This window comes from Vidua chalybeata, chromosome 21 (genome assembly GCF_026979565.1).
Source record: "Vidua chalybeata isolate OUT-0048 chromosome 21, bVidCha1 merged haplotype, whole genome shotgun sequence".
NCBI lineage: Eukaryota > Metazoa > Chordata > Aves > Passeriformes > Viduidae > Vidua > Vidua chalybeata.
Window position 1 is genome coordinate 2,664,307 of NC_071550.1, and position 27,779 is coordinate 2,692,085.

Consider the following 27,779-nt stretch of genomic DNA (forward strand, 5'->3'; position numbering starts at 1 on the left):
GCGGCGTTTAAAAAGCAGATTAAAGTAAACGTGTTACACTCGAAGGCTTTTAAAAGTTGTCTATACTAAGCCTAATGCTTAAATTTTGTACATTTCAGTACAAACACTGATCACAGGCTGAGGATCACTCCGTTTCCAGCCTTTGCCATGGATACGGACATCCTCCACATGCTCCAAGCCCTGTCCAGCCTGACCTTGGACACTTCCAGCCACGGCTTCTCTGGGCAACCTGTGCCAGAGCCTCTTCACCCTCACAGGAAAGGATTTCTTCCCAATATTGCATCTAAACCTACTCTGCTGAAGCTGTTCCAAAAACCAAACACTTCAGGCTGCCTTTCCTCACAACAGATCATTCCCAGACAAACAGGAAAGGCTCCTTCACCCACCTCATTAAAGCAATAACCACAAGAAGAAAGTAAAATGTGAAAGTGCTCCAGAGCGCAAAATATTTTATTTAAGAATTTACAGTGTCAAATCTTACACTTAGGAAAGACAGCAGCTCCCAGCTCAGGGGGAGCCTCCTTGAATGAAGTTGTTTGGCAGTCTCTACTGAAAGGAGAAAATAATCAGCAGCCTGGCTGGACTAGAGGAAAGCCAAGTGTCTGATTAGGTTTCAATTATAGAAAAGTAAACCACACTGACTGCTGCTGTCCATGTCGGGGATTGAGAATGGACCAGCACACAAAAGTTTCTAATCCCCCTAAACAGTGTTTTACTTGGGCTGCATACAAACTTTTTGGGACATAGATAAGGCTATCACAATCTTAGAAAAGTGGTGTTATTCAGGAAAAGAAAAAAAAAAAGAAAAAAAAAAAAAAAAAAAAAAAAAAAAAACCAAAAAAAACCAAAAAGACAACTGGGGACAAATACTGGCAATTTCACATTCGTATTACTTCTACTCCTGGGCAGAAATTCAAGTAAAATCAAATAGTTTGGTGGCAAGTTCTAAATAAAATATGGCCTAATGATTTAATAAATATTTAAAGTTTATTTCTCTCTTTGCAGATAATTCAGATTCTTCAGTGAATATAAACACTGCATACCATGGTTTTCAAGATTTCCTATATTAAACCTAAAGATTTTGAAGTCCATCTCTAGAGGTCTAATCCGTCTACTTTTAGTATGAAATTTAGCTGTTAGCTATTTAAGACCTTGGTTATTTTAGTAAGGGAGATTCAAGAACGGCGTATTACACTGATTCTGGCACTCCCAAAAGGAAAAAATAAGCAACTTTCAAGCTGTTACCCCCCGGCTGCAGAGTGCCAGCAGTTTGAGAGAAAGCAAAGTAACCGTATTGCACTTAAACAAACACTCACTCGTCAAGAGAACAGCGTTGGCTATGATACAGAGCTCCTTCCCACTATACACTTGGCTTTACAGGTAGTCTAAACCACAAACTACATACAGACTAGGAAAGATCCAAATCAAATCAGGATTAGATTACAGTCACAGTTTTCATTCAATATAGGTCGATTTATTTGGATGAGCTGTGGCCCCCTCCCGGCTCCCAAAAACCAAACCAGCACGAGGCAGCTCCTGGGTGAGCCTCTCCCAGGGGAACATCTCTGGTTCCACACTCTGGCTGAAAGCATCACGATTGTGCATGGTCCTCTTAAGGCCACAGTGTTATCTTACAATGTGGACATGTTTGCTTGTTTTTTTTTTTTACCCCTGCTGGGAGGGGAGCATCCTTCAGAAATTAAGGAATCCCTGAAATTATGCCTCGGAAGGTCACGCTAGTAAGGTTTAAAATAAACTTAAGGAATAAATTGCCTATGCAATTTACAAACAGGTTTTGTAACAGACAGCAACTATTTCCTCTCTTGTGCCTATTCTTTATCACAGCAAAGCTATTTCTAGCCAGGTTTTGAAAAGGAAAAGTTACATATATTTCATGTTTGGTAATGGTTTGCGTAGATGAGGTGCAAGCATGAAAAAATCACCCATCATTAGATTTCTGTCATGTCAACTGCAGCTGATACCACGTGCTGTAAGGCTGAGTAGCTCTTTGCATACTCAGAACGTGAGTAAGGATTCCAAATACAAAGCCATTGTATTCTACTTCAATGTTGGATACTTCCTCTGTCCAATTCTTCCCAGTCTTGAACTTCCAGTGGCTGCAGGAGACTGTAAAAAGAAAGGTATAAACAAAATGTTCTGTAAAAGTGTCATGCTGGAGACAAAAATTCAAGAAACCGGCAATAAAGTTTTGAATGGGAACTTGTTAAATTGAACAGGTGCCAGACTGATCTTTGTGCACATTTAACACTCTGTGTGCAACAACCCAGATGAAGCTGATAAAGCACAAAATAATGTTTTGTTCAAAGCATGGAATCAGACTGGTTTGGGTCAGAAGGGACTTTAAAGCCCACCACATTCCACCCCCTGCCATGGGCAGGGACAACTTCTGCTGTCCCAGACTGCTCCAAACCCTGTCCAGCCTGGCCTTGGACCCTTCCAGGGATCCAGGGGCAGCCACAGCTTCCCTAGGAAATCTTGAATAATAAGGATAAGGAAAAGGAAAGATGAGGTTTTCACTCACTTGTGCAAATTGAGAGGGGTTGTAGAACGGTACCGCCCCTGCTGAAGGTGCCCCCGAGGGTGGAACAGTGGCAGGCTGGGAAGAGAAAAATCTGAAATTAGACAAGGGCAGAGAGGAACTCCAGTGCCTCTCAAATGTGGTCTGCTAAGTTATACAGAGCAAATATTCACAGGAATAATGCCAACAACATGGAGAGCGCAGCCTATTGGAACAACTCCAGAGTGCTGGTACAGTTTGCATCCAGATCTAGAACAGGGCTGGCTTAATGTAGGAATTGGCCAAACAGTGTCACATGCATCAACTGCAAATAGCTCTGCAGGTCCAAAGCATGCAAAACCAACACAAGACACCAGTGCAACTCCACTCAATTAGTACCTTCTGCCTTTGTTAGTACACACCTCAAGACTTGCCCCAAAATAAACATTCTATGTCAGGTTTTGTTTTATTACGAAATATCAGAAAGGTTTGTGTCACCCCTTTGTGGTGACCTCACAGCTCTGGAACTTCCAGCAGAGATGAAGCATTCCTTTAATTCCTACAGGGACTTTTGCAATTGGTTTATTACCAATTTGAAACTGGCAGCAGCAGAATGACCAAGTTTTGCTTGTATTGAGTCTTTTTAGGAGGTTGGTTTGGTTTTGTTGGAGGATGTTTGGGTTTTTTTTTTTTTTGTTTAAAATCAACTGGTTTCTTTAGTATCCCAGAAATAAGATGATGAAATTATGTGAATCTCTTAGGAACATAAACAAAAAGCATGCCTGGATTACATGCACTCTCATAAAGACACAAAACTGAAGACCCTGTTTGAGTGTAAAAAGGAACACTACATCATTATCTACTTTTAATGATGATTCTGTGAAATGAGGGGGAAATGACTAAAAGTAGCATTAGTATTTGAGCAAATGCAAAATAAAGAGGGGAGGGGGGAAAGTAAATAAGTTAACATAAATGAGAATGGCCAGCCACATGTACCTGATTAAAATGCTGGCTTACTTCACGTGATAATGAACTCATTGAACTAGAGCGCGAAAGCTACAAAACAGCAAGAACACACAAATACAAAAAAACACAAATAAAAAAAGTCGTCATGCATGTCACTGCCTCAAGCTTTCAGTTGTTTTATTTCATTGTCAAAGTCTCACTGCCAAAGGTTAAACCAACTTCAAGTTAAAAAAAAAAAAAACAAAAACCAAAAACAAACGTAAAGCCAGAAGTTAGTTTAAATCAAAAGGACTTCTTAAAGCACAAAATTATGTAGGTATAGAAAACATTTAGTAGGAACAAAGGTCATGTTACTCTGCCTGGCACACAGCAACTTGTTCTCCTTGTGTCTTGCACTTTAATATTAGTGAAATTATATGCATGCACGGAGGCAAGAAGAGACCCTTCAACTGCTACTGACATTTGAATCTGAAAAAGGCTTTTAAATGTACTTATATAGGAAAAGGAGATCACAGAATGTAGGACATGGAGGCTGAACTTCTCATATGGACTTAGACATCTTTTCTCTATAATTCTGGAGGCAGTCATATCACATCTTGGCTACTTATCAGCAACTGAATCAGTTACTTGTTTTAGATGGCCCACTGTAAGACCACTACAATTAACTGTAAATAGTCATTAAATACTTTGCATCAAGCCTTACCTCGCCTGACTGGGAGCCATCAGGGTTAGGAACATGAAGTCCAGATCCAGGAGGAAGGGCTGCAGGGTTTAAGTACTGAAGGAAAACAAGGCACTTCTGTTTATCATCATCACTACAAGGCTATTCCACATTTCCCTTAGAGATCCCACTGGGGCAGAACAGTGTTACAGCCCACCAGGCAGGTGTAGTGTGCAGTGCAAGACTCTTCCCATGTTCTCAGTCCCTTTCCTGCACCCATGGAAGCTGCAGCCCTGTCAAACTAGGAAATGCAACCTCCCACTTGCATTTCCACTTGTATTTCTCTTCTCCTGTTCTTTAAGCAAAACGTTAAACCACAAACCCTACAACAGCATCATGCTTTATGGACTGTGGCTGTGAAACTGCTGCTCAGAATCCTGAGGGGGTTTGAATCAGAACTTTGGGTTGTGCCTACAAGACATTCCTTGGAACCCACCTCTGGCTCCACAGCTGCAGCAGGGTCTGTGCTGGTTTGGTTTGCAGCTGGTGTGTGCTCTGCTGCTCCACTCCCCTCCACGGGCTGGGATTCCCCTGGAACTACAGAGGAAATGGGATTTAGCCAAACACGCCCCATAAATAGCCATAAAACCTCCCCACAATCCTATCCACACACCTGAGTTTGGAACAAACACGTTGGCAGGAATGGGCATTGGTGCCAGGGGGGCAAACAGGTCTGATGGTGCAGGAACAGCACCACTTGCCTTGGTTCCTCCTGGATTCAGGACATCCACATAACGGGCTCTGCTTCCAGCTAAACCAGAAACATGCAGAAAAAAAACAGAAAGAACCCTTGTGTTTATCATGCCTGTGTCTACTTTGAACAGTTGGCTGGTTAAAGCATCTTTCAGGATCAGGAAATAACACTCCAGGGATACAAACAGTAATACCCAAGTCATGGTACTGTGACAGCAGTGCACGAGCTGGGCATGAGCAAAGCCAGCAACAGCCACAGCTCCACTGAGCTGCCAACTGCTCCCAGACAACCCAGGCAAAGTCAGAACTTCTGCCTTCATATTTTATGCAGGAGAAAGTCTTCAAATATCAGTGCTGGCTGTTACCTGCTCTCCTGGAGAACACGTTGACAGAGGCACCAGGTGGGCCTCCAGGCCCAGGGGGAGCAGCCTGAGCAGCTTTAGGAAATCCTGTTGGAGGTGGTGGAGGAGGTTTACTCTGCAAGGAGACAAAAAAAAAATCCAATCACACCATTGTCTGAAGTAGCACATTTTAATCCAAATTCAGTAAAAAGCAGCTCTTAAGAGACAATTAAAGAAAATTGTGTGCCAAGTACAGATTTTTGTTTTCTACTTTGAAAATTATGAGGGCTTGGATTTTTACCTCTTCTTCTGGTTCATCCAGATTAACCCAACGTTGTTTCTGCTCATCCCAAACAATCTAAAAGAAAATCACAGTCAAAAACAAAGAGCTCAATGCAAGCTGCTAAAAAACTTTAAAATAACTGTAATCTTTTAAAAAAAAAAAAGCTGGTCTTAGAATAAGAATAATCTTCAAAGTTTTACAATCATCATCAAAACAATGTTCATCTGTCATCCAGGAGAACATAAGGAACAAATTCAAGTATATAAAGGTTTTTGTGATTCTTGGGGCCTTACTGATTTATTCTTGTCATCTGGCAGGTGAGCCTCATTCTTTCCTTTTCCCATCAGCCAGCGAAACCAGGTTCCACCAGTCTAAAAACAAATTAAATCTACTTAGTTAATTCTCTCCCTCTCAGTTAATTCTTGTCTCACTTTACAGGCAAGTTAAAACAAATTTCCATGCAAGAACACATTTTCTGTCAGGGACTTCAACTCTTAGAGTTGCAAGTAATAAGTAGAAATAGTTTAGTCAGGACTTCTTAAGTACAGTGGACCAGGAGTCACCACATTTACCAACAAATCTCCTCCAGATGTAGGTGCCTTTCTAAGGAAGTTTACCTTTCTGGGTGCTGCCTCCTTTTTTGTTTCTTTTTTAGTCTCTTTCCCTGCAGGAGCAGAGGGAGGAGGAGAGGGTTGTTTTGCTGCAGAGTTGGATCTCTCTCGTCCCACAGAATGAGCAGAGGACTCTGAGGTTGTTCGGGACCTTCGCCCATAGCCCTGGGTGACAAATACACAGGGAAGCAAAAGTTGTCACTGCTGCAGTGATGGATCACATTCCACCTCGCTAAAAACAATCCTTCTTTGAAAAATCCATAAACAGAACAGATCTAGAAGTTCATACAAAATAAACCTTAAGATGGATCGTTGTCCTGCTGCCTGGTTAGATATAAAGCCAGGACATAAATGCATAATAAACAAGCAGATCAATATCTGACACAGCATTAATTTTTTATCAAGATTTTCCACACAAAGACATTTAATCTGGTTCTTTGGGGACTTCTAAAAACCAAGCTTCAAGTCCTGCTGAAGAGCAATACAGAGCCCCCAAATTTTCTTGTGTTTGCATTGTGCTGCAATGCAGCTGAAGAAATGTGTGAAATAACAATACCATGTTAGCCATTCTGCCATAGAAATCATCCTCTCTCTGTTCAGGGAAGGAGTTTTGTGAAGGAGACTCCGGGGCAATTCTCTGCATTCCTTAAAAAAAAATTAGATTATGTTAGCAGGGACACACACCAACAAAAAAACCCAACAGTAAACACCAAAGCTCCCAAGCTCCACAGTAGTTTTAAGGCAGAAGTTTTCACCAGTTATGAGTTTTGTGCTGGAAAGAACCTGGTCTTTTAAAGAAAGAAAGCTGCAATTGCTGTGATTTTTTCCTCCTCTCCTATCTGGGTTTGTGTTTTTTTCCAAACACAGGCCAGAGCAGGCTGAGGGACTCAACCATCAGGATGGAGCATTTAAAGGTTCCTCACATCTCAAACTCTGCCAAACTTAAGTTTCCTTCCCTCCACATGTCAGGCTCTGCTGTCACAGAGTTAAAACCTATCAGGGTCCTAGAAACTCATGTCCAGAGGCAGAAATCCCTGATATCCCTTGGAAATCTCTTGGAAACAGAACTGCCAATCTCACTGCACTCAGAGATTACCTACCAAGGTCTAAATCATGGATCTGCTGAGTCTGACCTCTCTCTTAAAGTAAGCCAACAAAGCAGGATGAATGCTACAACTTTCTACAGATGTTTCTATACCATTACACGGTGTTTTTAAATTTAATTACCCAAAACATTACTATTTTTTAAATACTGAGATATTTTGAATTATTCCCTGGAACACTTCATTCCCTTTCTAAGGAAGGAAAGCTGTTTATTAAGATCCCAGACCTGTTTCCAGGTTTGTCTGTTCTTCTGGCTGTGGTTCCATTTCTTGTGGTGGCCCTCCTGGGGGTAGTGTTGTCCCTAAATATAGTGGTGATGGTTCAGTTCCATAGGGATTTGAAAATCCTTGAGGTGGAAAGCCAGGTCCTGGAGCAAGAGGCTGAGGAGCCACTGGGTAGAAGGGGACACTTCCCTGGTCACCAGGAGGAATCATGGCAGCTGAGCCATCAAGGACAGCCTGAGGTACTGCAGCATGAAAAAAAACCCAAAAAAACAGAGTTAAAATCAAACAGAAATTCCAGTGTGAACCTTTTACCCTATGAATGATACAATGCACAAGTGAAATCTCCCTGTTCCAACCAGCCTCTTAAGTGGTTTCGTGTATCAGAAACCCAAAACCTTTGTTTTCTCTCTGTCATAAAGGATATGAAACACCAACCTGAAGGCATCAGCTGCACGCTCTGCATCTGTTGAGCCATACTGGGTAACAAGGATGCCAGCAAGGCATTTTCAGCACCTGGCCCCACATCACGGCCACCTGCCCCATCACACTGACTGGCACGGTCCAGTTCAGAGCTGGGAGTGCTGCATTCGTAGGGAGGGGGAGTGGATCTGTCTGTGTTATAGGCTATTGCACCCTCCTGCAGGAAAAAAACAAGATATTATCAACTGATCTGCACCAGACATCCAGCTCATAACTAAGGGAACACAGAGCAAAGGAAATCTTAGGTGTGAAAACAGTTTTTTAGTGTTCAGTCAAAGAAAAACGAGTTTTCAGCCATTTATAAGCCAAGATCAACCAATAATTAGAAGGGTTTATTTGTTTTTAAATTGAAACACAGTTAATTAGCTCAGGGTTCAAATTTCTAACACATCTCTTTAAATAAACTATAATTATTTCTACTCTGTTATAATCTAGCAACACCAATCCACACACAAGGTATTTTTATGGCAAGCAGATCCCCTGATTACTGCAACCTAATGAGTCCTGCAATTCTCCTTGCATTATAGTATTAAGAAAAACCTGTCTCATATAATTATTCTGTATTGAATCTCAGGGCACTGAAGTGTGGTAAATTCACTTGGTTTACACCATAGCATTTGCAATTTAGGACATGAATATGTAAGGTCACATGTTTCTGTGATTAGCAGTATAAACAAAACCATTTTAAAAACTGGATTTACACTAATCCTTTAAAGGGAATAATTCATGCTGAAAAGCACACACCATACCTTGATCTGTCCATCCACATGTCGAAGTGTCACCAACCAGGGGGGTTCAATAAAAGATTCCTGCTCTGGTTTTTCTTTTATCTGAGGGTCAAACAGGCGCAGCTGGGATGACATCTGAGGAAAGGAACCATTGCCAAGTGTGAGTTCATCAGCCATAGCTTCCCACCTACAATACCCAGCCACAAACACTTCATTCTTCCTCATGTTACCTGGATTAGCTGGCCAATCAACACAGGGGAATAGTAATGTGGATCTTTGAGGACAGTTCTGGAAATCACTTCACAGTAGTGGAAAGCCTGGGCAGCAAGGCCCATCTCAGCCAGCCGACAGGCATAGATGAACTTGAAAACCTGGGGAGGCAGGCAGGACAAATAAACCAAGTGATCACAACACTCTGGGTGGTAACAAATAAAAGGCAGTCTGACATTTCAGCTGAAAGCTCAGGTATCTTATTATCACATCTAAAATTAAAGGAAAAAGCATTCAATTCTCCTCTTCCACCTAATGCATCCAGTGGAAGCTGTCTATTTACCTACAGCTAGTGCCAGCAAATTCTGCTGGATTGTTCTTTTGGAATACAGAATTACAAATTATAAAGTTAAAAGTCAGAAGTTCATGATGTAGAGATGAAAAAAGTGAGAATGAAAAGACAACAGGAAAACGGCTATGTGGCATTATTATCCATGAATATTTCATGTTATAATAGAGATAATATTTGCCACACTGACTACAACACATGAGAGATTAAAAGCATGACATCTGCCAAAACAGAAACCAAACCAAAACAGGAACAGCTCCTCACCTGGAAATTGGGCAAGCAGCCAGGCTGACTTCCTAGTGACTGTGCATACTCATAGGCTTCTGTTCTTTGAATGGCTTCATTGGTGGCAAACTTTAAAAATGGCAAGCTGTTTCAAGCAGGGAAAAAAAAATATTACTTGAGCTGACAAACACAGATCTGTCACTGTCAGACACACAGCTCTGTTAGACACAAAATATCAACAACTTCTACAAGACAGGACACTAAATAGTTATCTCAAAACCAGCTAGTGATGATAAGGGGAACAGTACAGTCTTTCAAACTTTCATTTTTGCACCGAGAAAGCTGGGTTTAAAAAAAAAAAGTCAAACCTGTGATTTGATCCAATTAGGACAAGCTTTGTTGTCTTCCTTGTGTAAACTCCAAACCCAACTTGGGCCATAAGGTAACAAAAATGAGCAGCATCCAGCAGGCCTTTAGAAGCTGTAGAGAAATAAAGGACAGAGCTCAGGATATTTCAGTGGCACATTCGGTGTCCTGTGTTGTTTGGCTTTGCATTCAAATGACTTCACAATAGAGACAAGCCCATATAAAACTTCTCCACTTTATATTTTATAAAGAAATTGCCTGTTTTCAAAAAAAAAAAAAAAAATAGGCTGAGCAGTCAAAGCTTTTCCCTCAGTTATCACACTGTTCATTTCCCCAAGAGTTACCAAGAGTGTCTCCCATGGTTGCAATGGTCCTGGATTCCAAGTCCACGTTATTGGTTAAGTTGGATAACACCATTGCTAGGTGAGGCCTCCAGTCTCCCCATTTCTCATCTCCACAGCACTAAAATGAGAAGAATTACGAGGTCAAATCAGTGACTGGAGCTCTGCATGGTTAAGTGTTTTAACCTAAAAAGGACCAAAACAACTTCTCTGATATTCTGGGAAAGATTTCTGTTGGGAACTCCCACTACTCCCTGCAGCTCCCAGAGAATCTTACCGTGGATGCAGCTGGCATCCTTCCAGACATGAGCTGATAAACAGTCTGCAGAGGGTCATTAATTGGGAGACTGTTGGCAAATCTACAGAGACATTGCAGAGAACAACAAAACACAGACATGGGGTAAGCAGTTAAAATGTACTTCAGCTCTCAGTGGCAATTAATCTAACGTAGCTCAAGAGAAGAAAGTGCTGTGTGAAAATACTACACTGAAGAGGAAATTACCCAGTGGATGATGTTCAAAAGTAAAATATTACAAGTGAACTGGTTCTGTCACTCTAACATCAGTCAGTCCAAACTAGGAAAAGCTCTGGATTCTCCCCAAGCCAGCTGACTTTAACAAAATTGACAGTTGAGTTTTTACAGTTTTTTTCCCAAGCAAGGCCACAGATGATATTGTTCAAATACTCCTTAAATGGATCAGGTAGCAGAGAACAACTTCTCAGGCTTAAATTTATAGCCAGAAGACCCCAGAATAAAAGGTAATAATTGACAAATACATACACAGGTAAAATTAAAGCATAAACCTTGCATGAACTACTATGGATAACCCATGATTTTGACATTCTCCACCTCATTAGCAGAACAGGCAGCCAAATTTCACTAATCAAAAAGCAACCCAGTACCTGGTCATCACTCTTGCATGTGTTCTGTTGTCCATTTTGCTGGCAAGGAGCAGAGCATGACCCCACAAACCATGTTTCATGGCAGACTCCAAAGCATCCTAATAAACACACAAATTTGTTTCCTGGGAATAAATTCACGTACTACTCATAAAAACCAGTTTTACAGTAGTAATTTGTGATCAAATCAAAGTATGTTTAGATAAAAGCTAACACACTATAATTTTGCTTTAGATTATGAACTGTAGGGTATAAATTTCCGTATCAGAGTAATACAGTGCCATGAAATATTGCATGCACTACAAAAGTTGCAAAAATAAGTAGCAGCACAGGCACTCACTTTCTTACGGCCATAAAGCAGCAACTCCCTGAATCTCTCAGTCTCCTTCTCAAAACTGTCAACAGTGGTTACAAGATTATCAGTGAGAAACGAGAGCTGGGCTTCACCAGATTCCTCTTCCACTTGTTCCAAAGCCTCATTAGTGAAATCAATCAAATTTGCCTCATTAGGGGACTTCCCAGGAAGCCACACCGTTTTGTGATCTCGGAGCAGAAGTTCAGCCAGGTCTGTTCCCACAACAGTCTGTGTGTGCAGAGGAAACAAAAATTGAAAAATCTGTTATTTCAGCACTGCCTGCATTTTATTTGGCACTTCAACAGCAATATGTGAATATCAGCACCTCTGAGCAGCTGAGGATGAGTGCTCAGTTTACACATTCCTTCAGTCTGTGACATATTCCAAGATCAGTGACTAGAACACAAACTCCTGATCTTTGCACAAAAACTATTTGTGTACAAAACACTTTAGGATAGATAAAAACTCCAGCAGTGAGACATACCCCATTCTGCCTGCACAACAGTACAATAAAGTCCCAAAGAAGACTTGCAGATTCTTTGTCAATTAAATTTTCATTCTTAAAGCACTGAGCAGCTTTACTTTGTGCAAAATTAATAACATCCACTTTATGGGTCTCATCCCTGAAAAAAAAAAAAAGAAAAAAGTTTTAATGAGACAAATATAAACATTCAGGTCATTATTTGTGATTACTCTGAGGAATAAATTTAAAGCTCATGTATTATATAAGCAGGTGAAAAGCCACAAATATTTTAAGTCAGTTTAAATCCCATAATTTGCAATGAAGAAATAATTTCTGCATGTATGAAAATTATTTCTGAAAACTGTAGGAACATACTTAGCAAGAGGACCAGGAAAGGCTCTCATCTCTTCTTGCTCTGGAGAATGTTGTAACATAGTCTAAAACACAAATATAATCCATAAGAAATTCTTGTAACTCTAAATTTTGCTTTTTGCTAATAACACCCCCAGAGCTGAACAGGACCCATCATGTAATCAAGCCTCTTAAGCAAAATACAAAGGGTGACTTTGTCACAACCTGCACAAGGATGATAAATTATGAAATCTACTTTACATGCAAGTTCCTCTGTACATCTTCCTGAACAAAATTATAAGGAGCTGCATGATCTCATCATGACTAAGTCATCTCTCAGAGGAAAGGAACTTTTACACTTTCTGTTTTACTTATGATTACAGCCCAAACAGCTAAAGATACATGCACTGACATAAAAAAAAAGAGAAATCAGGAAGTTATAAATTCGAACTCCCCACTCCCCTTCCAAAAGAAGGACCTTTATTCCATTACTTCCCATTTTCTTTTTAAGCTTTACCTCCATGCTGTGGATTTCAACCAGAGCTGGCTGACCCTCAGAAGGCAGGTTTGGCAGTGCTTTTATTAAGAAGCCCCCAGGCCCAAACCTGGCACAGATATGAGGCACTGAAAATTTCTCAGGTGTTGAGGGCCTTAAAGGTGCTGAAATGGGGAGAAAAGATAAAATAAGAACAGGTAACCTGCCCTGCAGCTAAGTAAAGTTGCTGATGTATTTACCCAATTCAATAATCCTGCAGTGTTAGTGGAAAACACCCTGTTGTTGAATTTGGCTGAACTTTGTAAGAAACAATTAGTTCCTTTATAATCCCAAAGTCCCAAACCTTAAGATTTGCAATAACTAGAACAAAACTAGACTCCAGAACTTTAAATTTTTTTTTTTTTTTCATGTAGGGGCTTGAAAAAAGATATTGTTTGTATCAGACACATCTCTGTACAGACATTTAACACATCTTCAAGGAGCTAAACAGACATCAACACTTTGGGAAAGCTTTTCCAGAGAAAGTGTTTTGTATTACAGCACAGTGCTTCCCCTCATTCCCCAGCGTGGCCATACCTTGCTCCACAGCTGACCAGCCTGTTTCAGCAGGGTAGCCATAGTCTGTGAAAGGCTGCTGTCCATCAAAGCTGGGGTCATACCCTCCGTAGGGATACTCTGCGTGCACTGCCTGCGCAGGAGTTTCATAGGCATTGCCCGTTAGATCGTGATTGCTCCTGTAGAGCTGGCTCTAGGCACATCAGATTAGTCAGGGTTAGCTGGGAGTTACACACAGCAAGCAGCACTGCACACACTCAGCATTCCTTCCTGACAGCTCCCATTCCTGTGCAACAGGCTTACTGCAGCACGGCCTTGCAGAAAGGCACCCTGTGAGACCCTTCTGTGCAGATAATTAATCCTTTTATCTTCTCCCTCAATGTTTTTACCATCATTTGATCTGTTCACATCCAAGCATGTTCAGTACTCTCACAATAGAATTTCTATGGGCTTGTGTGAAAAGTTAAGATTATAGCACCAGTTCTGATACCAACAACCGTGGGTCAGAATGAATGTTCACCTCTGCTGTAACAGACAGAAAATCCCAACTGAAAAACCCCAACAAATGCCAAATGACAGTAGGTGCCTAAAGATTAATGCCTAAATGATTTCCAGTACTACTTCACACATTACTAAATGAATTGGAACTCAGACTGGAACTGTACCTAAACTTTCAATAAACATGATGAATCAAGTACAGGTGAAATGACCTATTACATGAGCAAAAACTGTACCTCAAAAATTAGCCAAATATTCCCTAAGGTTTTCACGTATCTGTATTTGTGGTGTAAGTGGATGAGTAATCAGTTAGCTTTGGTTTTTGCTTTTAAAGTCAAAATCATACAAATATGGAGTTAGTCTTTTAATACATCCCAAGTTCAGTAACACAGCCAAGCTTGTCATGAGAAAAATGACATGACACAAAGCCAGGCACACTGTCCACTACAGCCAAGCACAGGGAAGGCAACGTTCTCACAAACAGCAAACGGATTCAGTAGAGGAAATTTTCCATTTATGTGTGTGTGGCAACTTGCACAGCTGAGTGCTGATTTTGGTTAAAGTTCTCCTGACAACTGTGACAAACATTAAGTACAAAACCACGTTACAAAACGGCCTTAACTTAGGAAAGTTTTCGAAACACACATTCCCCGCGCTAACCCCTGACATATTTTCTTATTTTCTAACGCTTCACCCACCGCCAACAGAGCAAGTGCCAGGCTGGTGTGTGCAGCTGGAGCTCACCTGCTGGGAGCGAGAGCTGAAGCTGCTGTGGTGGCTGTGGACGCTGCGGGAGCTGCGCAGGCTGTGGCCCGAGTGCTCGCTGTGGACGCTGCGCCGGTCAAAGTCGTCCCCGTAGGGATCCCTGTGCGGCTCCGAGTCATCGTCAAAGCTCCCGGTGAAACGGGGATCGTACCTCCAGTTATCCTCGTATCGGTCATTCCTGAGGGACACAGAGAGCGGGAATGAGCTCGGCCACCCACGGGCCGGAGGGAGGTGACTGTCAGGAAAACTGGACATCACTCCAGAAGGGCTCTTAAATCGTTGCCTACGCTGAGGTTGTTGTCACGGTAAACAAACTGACATTTCTTCACGGAGTTCGTCCAGATTATTCAAGATCAAGACCAATATTATACTCAGAGTGTCTTCTAAAAACCAACAGAATGTTCACCTGATCTAAAAACAAGTGCTGCTACCTTCAATTCCTCTCTCAGAGTATTGTGACAGCTCATCTGGCTTCCCTCAATGACCTATGTTAAAGCTACACAAAGAACAGACACACACACACTAGCAACTACACTGTGAAATATGTGTAACACTGCATTTTAATAGCCTGCTCAGAGAATCTGGAAAGAGCACTGGGAGAACGTAGATTGACTGGACAAACCTGCTGCCATATGGATATGCTTCTCTCTTCTGGTAAGGGTTGTGTTCAGCATCATACCAGTACCTCTGGTCATAACTCCTCGGGTCTCTGTACCTGGGGTCATATGGGTATCGTTCCCAGCGACTTGGATCTTTAGAAAAGAAAAAGAAATGCTTCAGATATTGCTAGGTTTTGCCTATTATCTTTTTCTGCTCCTTTCTCTCTAATCACAAACTGGTTTGGTCCTGAAGCACAGAGCGAACCCAAAAAAATGTACTTAAAACTACATAAATATGTCCACACCTTTTTACTCTAAAAAAAAGCTTAAAAAAATCAATTTCACACCTTTCAGAGAAACATGGCTGTTAGACTTAGTTACTCCTAAGGGGTCAATGTTTGCCATCAGATCTTTTCTAACATCTTTAAAACTCAATCCTACTATTTGTTATGACATTCACAGAATCTCTGTGATCAGTCTGCAGAGTGCCAAGCAAAACATCTCAGGATGTGGACAGATGTTGCTTAAAACCCTCCCAGGCACTACACAAGCAACTACCTCCAGACTCCCAACGCCAGCATGTCTCAGTGAGCACTTAGATAATGATGGACAAAACTGAAATCCAGCCGTGAGTCAACTTCTGTTTACACCCACCTAAAATTCACTTTACAGGTTTGCCTTCAGGTCACACACCAATGGCACACCCCAGTGAGAGGCAGCCTTGCAACACGTACAACAAAATTGTTCTGTACCCTTACAATGGAGGGTTTGCACAAAGGAAAGGCAAACTGAAGGCTCAAGTGAGGAAAATCTATGGAAAAAAAATCAGAGTTCTTTTGCACACCTTACCTCCATAATCATAGGAGTTTGGGTAATAGCCTGAATAATAATCACTCCATCCACCTTTTCCATAATAATCTTCTGTATACCCTTGCCTGAAAGAAAGCACACAAGTATAAAAAGGTTGTTATTCCTCCTTAATCTCTTCTAAATTCAGCAGGAGGTAGGAAAAACTCTATGCCACAATTGATTAGACCAGAGTTGCATAGTTAAAATAATCCATTTCCAAGAAACCAAGGAATCATAAAATGAAGACTTTATAACCCAATATACCACTAAATTGTTGTGTGCCACTGAAAGCTGACAGCATACAATAATTTAGTGGCTTTATAAACTGCTTTGGTGATAAGTTTAATTGCTTACAGACAATTAATCACAAGAACTACTGCTATAATTAGCATCCTTTGAACAGTCTCAACAGAGAAGTCGATAATTTAACAATTCATTAAGAAATAATAGCTCCCCCAAATTTAACAGTGTTTTATTATACAGCTTATGATGAAGAAAACACTCATTTACAGAGCTAATTGTCCAAACAAGCACAAAAACCTGGCTAAAACCAACACAGCAAAGCAAGAGTCAGTGTATAGAAAAAAAAAGATTTCTTCTGATGAAAAAAGAAAGATGTGGCCATTATTTGAAATATAATGAGCCTTTATTATACAATATTTTCAGGTCATCATCCTAAAAGGCCAGAGGATGTATGTTAGATGAAAATTGCAGTGTCTACGTGTATGTGCACACACATAAATGTATATATATCCATGTATGTTTGTACCTGCACAGGTGCATGAATCTCACAAACACACCTGTGCACACACACAGCAGGTGAAGATACTTAATGCCAGTGTGGAGTGATGGAAACTTCCACCTTTCCCTACAACTGGTCCTACAACTCAGAGTGCAAACTCCAAAGTGGCGCAGCGAGCGCAGGAGTGTGGGAAGTCTGCTAACACAGCACTCACTGCAGAGGAGGAGCTCTGATCTTATCAGATCAGGTTTAGCCACCCAACCAGTCTCCCCAGTCTCCTCCAGAGAGATCTCACTCCTTTCTCCAAGCAGAGTTTACAAAGCTGCATCACCACCACTGCACATTCGGGGCAGTTCCACACACACACACAGCTCTGCTGCCCTGCAGCTCCACACCACAGTCCCTGGCTGACTGCACTGGCACTCACACATCAGCCCTGACACAGCCACTTCTAACAGGCTTTGATCTGCCCACTGCCACCTACAGAAACTTCAACCCCTTCTAAAAATAGTACCTCAGGAGAGAACACACCAGGAAGTGCTACTAGAGGTTATCAGCTCATTTCAAAAGCTCACAGCACACTTAAATTCATTTAAGAAAGTGGTAAAAGTTATCCCATGGAGCTACAGCCATTGTTTTGTTCTCTTCAAGACCAAAATACAACTATAATCTTCTGGAGATGATAAACAAAATGTTATATTTGTAATTTGATCACTGCTCCATGAGTGAACTACCAACAACAGACAAACATTACAAAGGGTTTAATCATTTCCAGACAGGTAATAGGAGTTTCTGTGTTAGAAACTGCAAATTCCTCAGCAGATAACAACAATAACATTTTGTCATTAATTTGAAGTTCATACAAATAACTTACACAATTATCATCAGAAAGCAGCAATCTCTTCAAGGTAATTTGCTGCTTCTTGCTTGAGTAGAGATTTTATCCTGCTTTTATTTAACATTTTCAAGTAGCATCTGAACACATTGTTCCCCTCTCTCAAATGTCTTTATTTTGTATTAATCAGTCAGATCAAGGCTTTTAAGTTTCCCTAACCAAAAATCTTCAGTGAAATGAGTGGGTGGGACATGCCCACACAGCACCTCTGCCACCCAGACCACACTCTGGGAGCTTTGTGAGGAAAGCTTATCCACAGCTGAGGGAATTGTCACACAAATGGATCTGACACAGCACCAAGATGCTGTCACCTGAGTCACCACTCTCTTCTGAGCACCTGGGTACAACTGTGTATCCATGGTGCTGCAAGGCAAATCCCACCCAATGTGCAAAAGTGCCGTTCATTAACAGAACAAGGGGCCCCTGCCTAAGTGCAAGGCAGAAAATAAATGAGTATTGATTAATAACCCCATGGCCTGCACTGCTCTTTCACAGCAAACATCAGCACTGAGGCTATCACAGTGACTTCCTGCCTGGCAGAAACACCAACAACCCCCAAAGAACTGAATGAAAGGAAAAACAAGCAAGAGAAAAGGCTGGGGAATTGTATCTTTTCCAGACAAGGCATTTGATACCACCCATCCCTAGGGCAGCACACAAAGGGGTTTTGAATTCCTCCCTGTGGCTTATGCTGCAAAACTTCAACAGGCACCACTACACTCCCTGCTTTGGGGAACCCAAATGTTGACTCGGTTGAGGAATTACACACCTGGAGGAAGGTCTGTCGGAGCAGTGGCTGGCCCTGGAGCTGGGCCGTTCAGGCTCGGGGTAGCGGTAACTCCCGGGCTCCATGTAGGCAGTGCTGCTGTCGTAGTGTCGGTACCGGGGGTCGTACTGCCCATAGCTGTCCTCCTGCAAAAGCACAGGCAAGGGAAGAGGCTTCACACCTCCAAAATTAACAGTTCAAACCAAAAAACATCACCATTCACACCACAGCCGTGACACTTGAAGAAATGCAGGTTAATAAACTACAAGCTTAACTTTCATTACTTTTTGTGGCAGAAGTTATAGTCAAGTTATTAATATCCTAAACTTAAGGAAAAAAAAACCCATTATGTCTGGACTAAAGTCACTTCAGCCTATCTACTAAACCATCAATAATTCAGGCAGCAGATAGGAACCAAATCTGAGCACCTGGACAGCCAAGCCAGTTATAACTGCAAACTTTTTTTCCAAAGAACCAAACTGCTATGAGCTGACATCTGTGCCAACTGGAATTGGTATCAGCAACTACTTAAGTTTCCATAATCTTTGCAGTGTCAGTTTTGTTACTGCTGTCTGGATTTTCCCTAAACTTAAACACTTAACGCGAATGCTCTGCTGAATGTTGATCATGACACGACTGCTTGAATTCATAACTCAAAAATGAAAAATACATACCAAGGGGGAAGAAAGGGAAAAATAGAAACTTACCATGTAATAAAGGTGAGCTGCTGTCCTGGGGTCTGCAGGAGGATAAGGTGGTGGATATGGGGCCTGGTAAGCATCGTAAGGATGTCTGTAGTAGTAGTAAGGATTCTGGGGTGGACCAAAGGCTTCCTGAGGGGTCTGAGGAGGGGGTGGACGCTGCAGGTCTTGCTGCCCGTTGGGTGGGACTGCCTGAGCAGTGGTGGCAGGAGAGGCTGCGGCAGCTGGAGCACCTGGAGGCTGTTCTGACACCGGCTGCTTCCCGGGACTCGTCTGGTCGTACCTTGGCTGGGCTGAACCTGCCTCTTGGGGCCCCCCTGGCTGGGGATGGCTACCCAGCACCTGGTTCTCCCCCTGCTGCAGGGCTTTAGCGCCTGTGGGAATGTGGGAGTCTGGAGGAACTGAGGGCTGCCCAGATGTTGGTGGCTGCATTTGAGCCGCTTGCATTTGTGGCTGGGGTGGCAGCGCTCCCTGTGCAGCTCGGTCTGCTGCAGCCTGGTGCTGCACATCTTTTGTCACCTGTTGATAGAAATGTTGTTTGTCAGGCACCTCGGGACGCACCTGACCAGCACCACCGGCCGCCTGCTGGATTGGAGCACCAGAGGGTGACTGATTGTGCACCTGGACAGAATTACTTGTGCTGCTTTTCTCCAACGTCCGTGGCACTGTGAAGTCCAGCACTCCAGCAGCTTCTTTGCTACTTGACTGATTTGCAGAATTATTAGCCTGTGCTACGGAATTAACAGGGGGGACTAGGCCACTTGCACTTCCACTGGGAAGATTTGTCCCAGGAGAAACAGATGAGTTAGATCCTGGCTTGCTAGCAAATTCAGGAACAAGGCCTTCCACATGAACATTCTTTTGCCCTTCTGGAGTCAAATTAAGAGGAGTTTTCATAAGCAAATTTGCAGGCTGATTAGAAGCAGCATCAGAAGAATTAACAGGACTTTGTAATAAATTATGTTTTAACAGGTTAGTATTTGGAAGTGCATTAACTAAGAGAGATCCAACTTGCATCACAGGTAATGGCATGTTTTCCCCACCAGCATGTGAACTTTGGGGACCCATCGCAGGCTTGTCCCCAACTCCAGAGTCCTTCATTGGCTGATTGTTTTCATTGTTGCTTAGCTGATTAGATAGAGAAATAGAAAAATTAATTGGCTGAGCCAAGTTATAGCTTTGATTAGGCTGAGCAATCAGGATAGGCTGATTTTGCAAAGACTCTGTAGGTGGAGAAGACAATAAACTTGCATAACCAGAACTTGCCTGAGACTGAAGTGCTTCCTCTTCTCCCATTTTGGGAGGATTCTCAAGATTTTCAAAAGCTATATTTCCATCCTGGGAGTGCTGCACAGCAATAGTCCCTGGTTTACATGGCTGCTGATTAGACAGGCCTTCCTCTGGTGGCTGAATGACTTCCACAGTCTGTTTGGCAGGTACGTACACTGCAGGAGCAGCAGGAGCTAGGAGAACATTTCCCCCAAAATTTGGTAACTCATTGTGAGCCCATAAAGTTGTTGCTGGGCTATCACACTTCTTAACTGCTCCCTGAGCTCTGGTTGAGGATCGTCTCTCAGATACCGATTGTACATTTTCCACAACAGGTCCAGAGTGCAGCGTGTTTCCAGCCTCCCCAGCGCCTGCAAGAGGCCCTGGGTGTACCTGAGGCATGTAAATTGTTTCCAGATTATCTGGTGGCTGTTCAAGATTGCCAGGGGATGCAGCAGGCCCCGCTGTGTTCTTCTTGATATTCTTTTGGTTCGAATGGTTCTCTCTTAATTCAACCACCATCTTTGCTTGGTCAATCTCTGCAGGTTTTATACCAACGCCATGGGACCTCACAGGTTCAAAAGAACTATTTGCACTTGTCTGAAACACTCCTGTAGGCTTAGGAGGACTTGGAGTGGGAGGCTGGGATAGATTGCCGTGGTAGTTCTTGCTCAGGTTTAGCTCACCTGAATCACCTCCCAGAGGAGAGGAGTCAATCTGTTTGAAGAAGCTGGCAGAGGATTCCTCATCAGGCTTCCCAATTTCCTGCTGGATAAATGTACCGACTTGCTCTGGGGGCCGTGCCGAGCTGGAAGCGCTCCTGTGGCTGATGCTGCTGTAGTTGGAAGAGACGCTGTCTGGCCGGGCAGGGTGAGGTAAGGAATCAGGTGCCTCCAGGTTTGGTCCTCCTTCAGCATGGCTCACAGCAGCATTCTTGGGAAGCATCTGACCCGGGAAGGATCCGTACCTGTACGGATCGGGACCGGCAGCAGGGGATGAAGCGTTGATGTTCTGTGGTTCGCTTGGCAGCACTTCCTGATTCTGAATGCATTCCAGGTTCTCCACATTTTCGTACTGGGACCCAGCAGCTGTGTCACCTATCTGTGCCTTGCCATCACCAGCAAACAGAGAGTGCTTAGCAGCCTGTGCCTCCTGATGGCTGACAAGTTTAGGGAAGTACTGGACATCCATTCCTTTCTGTACCATCTCACCAGCTGTACCCAGCTGTGCCTGAGAGAGAATATTGGTTGCTACCTGCTGAGGATGCACAGGCTGGTGATACAGGGAGGCTGAATTTTGCTGACAGGCATCAAACTCTGTTTTCTCCATTACATATTTTTTTTCAGATGAAAGTATTTCTTCATTTTCTGCCTCGTCCCCTTTGAAAAACATGGAGAGAGTTCCTGGATCTCGATCTGTGGGAATAGACCTATTTGACGTTTCAGACATAGCTGGAGACTGGTTTTTGGGGTTGTTTTCCTGAGCTGTGGGAAGGACAAAACCGGAGTCTTGCAAAGGTGGCTGTGCGTAAAACTGTTCCTGGTAAGGTTGGTTTGACCAAGGGTTAGTCATTTCTGTGTTCTGCCTAAACACATTTCCAGGCTGGATGCTGTTCATGTGATGACTGCTGTTTGCAGGGCCGTTTTTGCCATTCTTCTCACAGCCAGCGGATAAAGGCGCTTGCACGATGTTTTGTGGAACACCTTGGTGTCCAGGACCCTGTGGGACAGGGGCGTGAGGAGGAGGGTGAGACGTGCTGACCGAAGGCTGAGAAACGTTATGAACGTCAGTCTGAGGAGACGGCTCAGGATAGGGCACAAAATTCCGAACTGGAGACTGCAGATTCCCTGGGACAGGCCTCCACTGGGGCCCAGGCTGCTGGGGAGGTGGTGGGAAGAGTGCTGCTGTGCTGGGTGCTGAAGCTGCATCATTTGGATCTCTGCCAACATCCTGTCTAGCTCCAGGTTTGCTCGCTGCAGACACCATTCCAGGATGCACACTGAAAGAATTTTCCACTGCTGCTCCTGGGTTATAATGCCCACGGAGTCCGAGATCGGCGTTGGGACGCCCTTCTGCAGCACTATTTATAACATACCCCAGGGACGGAGGAGGAACTGGAACATTGGAAAAGCTACTGGTGCTTATCCCTGCCTGAGACACGGGAGCTGACAGAGAGGTGTGTGGTCCATGAGGGCTGTCCCCGGCGCGGGCGGGCGGCGGATGCACGAGGGCTGGCTGTGGGAACGCCGGTGCGCTGCCCTTGGGTGGATTATCCAAAGGGGAGCCCTGCGGGGTTTGCCTGCCGAAGGCAAACGGGTCTGTCACGGGCTGCACCGGCGCAGCTGCGGCGTTTGCCCGCTTGCCGAGGGGGCTGTTCCTCCAGTACATGTTGCGAGCCACGCCGGCGGGAGGAGGAGGAGCCGCCCCTGGAGGGACGGGCTGCGGTGGCTGCTGCATGGTGGCCTTCTGGCAGGGTCACACGGTGACAAACCGCCCGCGGAGGCAGCTCAGAGATTTCTTCTTCTGGCCTGCTGAGACAACACAGGTATAAGTCAGTTCCCTTTCTCACAATATGTGCAGCACTTAAGCAACTTTTATTTCAGAAACAAAATCACTCAAAGAATTTGAAGCGGAAAATATCTCCCTGTTCTTCAGAATGCATAAGGAACCGACACACTCCATTGTATTTCTAAATCCAAGTCTGGCATTAATGAAGTGTAAGGCTGTGTGGTATCAATGCACATTATTTAACAATTCTATTAAACATCTCCAAGTAAGACTAATGAAACACAGTTCAGACCTGTACTACTGTCAAACTCTCCGGTGGTATCCCAGAAATATGCATCACAGACAGGACAGCAACCAGGCAGGAACAGAGCCTGCAGCCCTGCTCAATTTAATTATGAAGAGCTGAGAAGTCATGATCTAGCTCTAATTCTGTTAGAGATGATCTTCAGCCCTGCTGCACTGGCACTCCATGTGGCTGGACCTTTTCACAGGTAAGATGAGAAGCATCCCTAGAAGGAATTCATCAGATGTTATCACTTTCAACAGTCCACTCCTGGTTTAACCAAGAAAACATCGTGTGGCACTGTATTGTTATTTATTTTGAGAAAGACAATTGCATCTTCATCACAAATATTCTCTCTTCTAGATGAGTGCTGCATAGCAAAAGTGCATTTAAGGATAGAAAAACAATCAACTACCCCCACCTATCAATGACCATTCTCACTTTGACACCAGTGGGACTTTGGCACAGTATCAGGGTTACAGCTGCACGTCAGGGTGGAAAGGACACGCTCAGAAGTAATCCAACCCCAGCTCCAAACAATACCAGGCAGGAATCTGGCACACAGGCAGTTCAGTAAATTCATCAGGGTGTCTTTTTCAATTTTATCACCCCTTAATCTGGGGAGGATGGAGGCTGGCAAACCAGAGGAATTCATCAATACTTAGCCAGTGGAGCTCAGTGAAGCCTTAGCAGCATATGATAATCTTGTTTTCTCATAGTACACAACAAATATTGTTTACAATATGCACAGTGAAGTACCCACAGCAATTGCTCCACACCAGTTGCTTATAAAAGAAAAAAGCTGCGCAATTCTTATTTGGAGTTCTTCTAAGATTCAGCATCTTGTCAGTAAGAGTAATAAAATGGGCAGCCAGAAAAGTCAGATGTTTGTAATCAGGACAAAACTGTTATAATTATCGAGAAGTTCAAATGCAAAGCACTTCTGGTTTCTTGTTATCAAAAATACTATATGTATTTAATAAAGATTTATACCTAAAAAAATCTAATAAAAAGCACACTGAAGTACCACAGCACACAGCCTGGACATCAGTACAACTCTTCCTAAAGAAAAATGTCTCCAACAGCACTGTGTATCATCCAGGTCCCTATTTCAGAGTTAAAAGAGACTCAATTTCTTCCCCATATCCGTATATTCCACAGCCATATCTAGAGTTAAGACTCCATAAATTTGTGTTTTATTAAGATGAGAAAGACAACAACAAACAGATTTCAACAGAGCTCCATCAGTTTCATGCATTACTTGCATGTGCCTTCACCATTCTTTTTAAAGCACAGCTGCTGAATTCCATCAAGGAATGCTTACAAAGAGGTTTCAGGACTTTGCAATCTTTTCTCCTGTTACAATCCTGAGGTGAAGGTTTTCCAGCTGGCCATGCTTACCAGCCTTGCTGCCAACCAGGCTTCCAGGAAATCCTGCCTAAACACCCACCTTAAGGAAGCTTAAGGAACCTCTGGCTGTTCTGGGCATCCCCATTTCTTTTTCATCGTGTTCTTTGTTGTATTAACCAGATTTCAAAAACTCCTCTCTCCCTTCCAAATAAAAGCATGTGTTTATGCAACATACTTTGGGTTGGGGAGGGAAAAAGCTAATTAAACCATCTGCCAAGGCATTTATGTCCTGGAAAGCACAAACTTCACTGACCAAAATATTGGTATCTACGGAATCGCTCTGTTTTTCATAGAAAAGTTGTTTCTGAAATACAGCTGAGCACAAAAGCCAACTCAAATACCCACTTCCAAATGTCTAATGTGGACTTTACTCCTTGCAGCGTCTTATTAAAAAAAAAAAAATCCTAATACTTTACCATATTTTTGTAACAGCCAGCACCAGTAATTAGCTAATAAAAATAAGTGTAAAGTCCTACTTTTAGGCAGAACTTGCCATTCTTCTAACAGGATCTCTGATGGTGCATGACAGAGGTTCGATAGGAGAGATCAGCTTCCTCAGAAGCAAAGTTAATATTAACAGACTGCACACAGTAGGAAAAGCAAGCAAGATTTGAGGAGCTGAGTCCAAATAAAATGAACGTGCCCATGTCAAGTAATTTAAACAGAAGATAACTCAGTGCTACTGACCCTCCCTTGTGCCTCGTCCAGGATTAACAGAAATGCTGATTTTAAGGAATTTAGAAATAACTACACAAGTTAAGAGCAATCCACCTCTGCTTTGTATAGTTTGGAAATTCTTAACTTCCAGCTGGTTTATTAATTGATAGAGCAGAGCAGCCTGCTAAACATGAGTCACCAGGAGTAACAATTGCAGAAGGCGTACCAAAATAACATTGCCAAAGAGGAAAAAAGGATTAAAACCCTCTAGATGAGGCCATAAAATTAAGTTCACCTGATGAGCTCTATAGCTTCATCTATAAAGAAATAATTCCTTTGGGGGCAACTAATTAAAACCTATCTAAATAAAATACTCTTAAACAGAATAAGTATGCCTATAAATCAGGTTAGAGAGGACTAATGTTAACTCTCATCCTCACAAATGAAGCAAACAATAAATAACATGTTCACATACACAGTTTCCTAGTAAAAACAAAACTACTGAAAAAAAACCAACAAAAAACCACCCCAACAACCCACTGCAATCTCAAATACAGGAACAGCTGGAAAAATGAGATTTGCAGCTTTGAAATCAGCAACTACTTCTCCAGTTTTATCTCATGTAGACAGCTGCACATCTGCACACATGTGGGTGACAGATTGAACACATTCTACATCATTCACTCCCCCGACAGATTCCTACCGGGCTTTTCCTCAACAGCAACCAGAGTTACAAATGTTATCCTGTTAAAGTGTAGCGACGGGAACGGCTTTAAACAGGCACAGGGCAGGTTTAATGAGGGATCAGGGAAAAAAAATCCTTCCCTGTGAGGGTGGGAATGCCCAGAGCAGCTGTGGCTGCCCCTGGATCCCTGGAGTGTCCCAGGCCAGGCAGGACAGGGCTTGGAGCAGCCTGGGCCGGTGGAACGTGCCCCTGCCCATGGCAGGGGGTGGAATTTGATGATTTTTAAGGTCCCTTCCAACGCAAACCAGTCCGTGACTCCACCAAAACAGCTCACTGGGCACCAAAAGCACAGAAGCAGCACAAAGCGCTGCCGTTTACTCCGAAAGGAGCCCGGTTACCGGTTCTTCAGCCCAGCGGGTGCCGAGGCTCTCCGGCAGCCGCACTCCTGAGTCAGCACCAGTCGCACCGACCTGGGGCACCTGACAGCTCGCAAAAACCACCCTGACCCGGGAGCAGCGCTGTCAGAGCGGATAGGCGACAGCCGGCAGCAGTCGGAACCTTCCCCCTGCCGCTCCCCACGGAATAACCTTCGCAGCCCCGCAGAGCGGCCCTGGCCCGCCGCCCCACTGGAAACCGCCCAGAGAAACCCAAATCCTGCGGGAAAACCCCCGGGCAGCGCAGCCCGCGACTGCGGCAGCGCCTTCGCCCCTCCTTGCGGCACCACGGCCCGCCCCAGCCGGGGCCGGGGGCCGAGCCCGGAGCTGCGGGAGCCGCCGGCTCCCTGCGCTGCGACAGCCCCGAGGCCCACGCTGAGGCACGGCGGGGTGGGCACCGGGGACGCCGGGGCCCGCACCTCAAGCCCGGCGCTGCTCACGCAGCCCACCCGCGACCCTCGGCCCTCCCTCCGGGCGCGCCCCGCGGTACCTGGCAGCCGCCGCCGGCCGAGGCCCCTCAGCAGCGGGCGCGGGCGCCGCCGCCCCGCGCGGCCCCAGCACCGGCCGCTGCCATCTTGGCACATCCGGCTCGGGGTTCCGCCGCCGCCGCCGCCGACGTGTCACGGCGCGGCGCGCGATGACGTCACGGCGGCGCGCGCACCCGGCGGCGGGACGGGCCGCGGGTTCGAGTCCCGGCTGGGGCGGCCGCGGGAATCCAAGGTCGCGGGTTCGAGTCCCGGCTGGGGTGGCCGAGGGCTCCAAGGTCGCGGGTTCGAGTCCCGGTCGGGGCGCCGCGGCCCCGCTGCCTCCCCTGTGCCGCCGTGGTCTCGCCCCTCGGCCGGGGAGCGGCGGAGCGCGGTCCCGTGGAGGTCCCGGTGCCCTCGGTTGCCCGGCGCGGGTGCAGTGGCGCGGGTGGCCGCCAGGGCGGGACAGAGCTCCGCCGGTGCGGTGCCAGTCCCGGGGGAGCCGCTGCCCACCGCGGGCCGGGGGAGCTCTCGCGGCTCGGGGGCTCCCCAGGGCTGCTGGATCTGAGAAATCCGTAACCACAGAAATGAGAATCTGGCTCACGGAGCGAAGCCGCGGCTCGCTGCAGGGCGAGGTCCTGTCCTGCACGTCCGTGGGGGCCTAATTAGGAAAGGCACGTTAATTGGGGAAGGCTGGGGTGCACGTGTCCAAAAGCAGCAGAGTCAGAAACGAATCCCAGAATCCTTAAGGCTGAAAAATCCCTCCGAGATTACCGAGGACCGTGTTCACCGCTGAACCCCGTCCGTCCCCAAGTGCCACATCCGTGTGCCCTTTTGAACGCTCCAGGGACGACGATTCCAGCGCTGTTCCAAGGCTTAGCCACCCTTTCTGCGATGAATTTTTCCCAAAGAGCCAATCTAAGCCTCCCCTGGCACAACTGGAGGCCGTTTCCTCTCACCCTGTCCCTTGTGTC

At 44.6% G+C, this 27,779-nt stretch overlaps 1 protein-coding gene across 5 annotated transcripts; it reads right to left on the reverse strand.

Moving 5' to 3' along the window:
• Positions 1-421: 421 nt before the first annotated feature.
• SEC16A (SEC16 homolog A, endoplasmic reticulum export factor) lies at positions 422-26,914 on the reverse strand. Of its 5 annotated transcripts, XM_053962010.1 has the most exons (32): positions 23,165-23,381; positions 20,362-22,892; positions 19,102-19,614; positions 18,398-18,540; positions 15,992-16,077; positions 15,166-15,295; positions 14,523-14,721; positions 13,302-13,473; positions 12,747-12,889; positions 12,254-12,315; positions 11,900-12,038; positions 11,401-11,643; positions 11,064-11,161; positions 10,438-10,519; positions 10,164-10,281; positions 9,822-9,933; positions 9,493-9,598; positions 8,900-9,040; positions 8,691-8,804; positions 7,897-8,098; positions 7,464-7,703; positions 6,690-6,778; positions 6,140-6,298; positions 5,816-5,893; positions 5,541-5,597; positions 5,264-5,375; positions 4,819-4,956; positions 4,642-4,742; positions 4,188-4,262; positions 3,515-3,574; positions 2,543-2,617; positions 422-2,127 (listed from the first exon to the last, which is right to left on the reverse strand). In XM_053962010.1, exons 2-32 carry the CDS (start codon positions 22,819-22,821, stop codon positions 2,059-2,061), a joined length of 6,516 nt encoding a protein of 2,171 aa, XP_053817985.1. In that variant the 5' UTR covers positions 22,822-22,892; positions 23,165-23,381; the 3' UTR covers positions 422-2,058. The 5 variants fall into 5 exon arrangements, with proteins under 5 accessions (XP_053817985.1, XP_053817983.1, XP_053817982.1 ...); XM_053962008.1 differs by lacking the exon at positions 23,165-23,381 and adding an exon at positions 26,832-26,914 and having other exon boundaries at positions 19,102-22,892; XM_053962007.1 differs by lacking the exon at positions 23,165-23,381 and adding an exon at positions 26,832-26,894 and having other exon boundaries at positions 19,102-22,895.
• Positions 26,915-27,779: the final 865 nt, after the last annotated feature.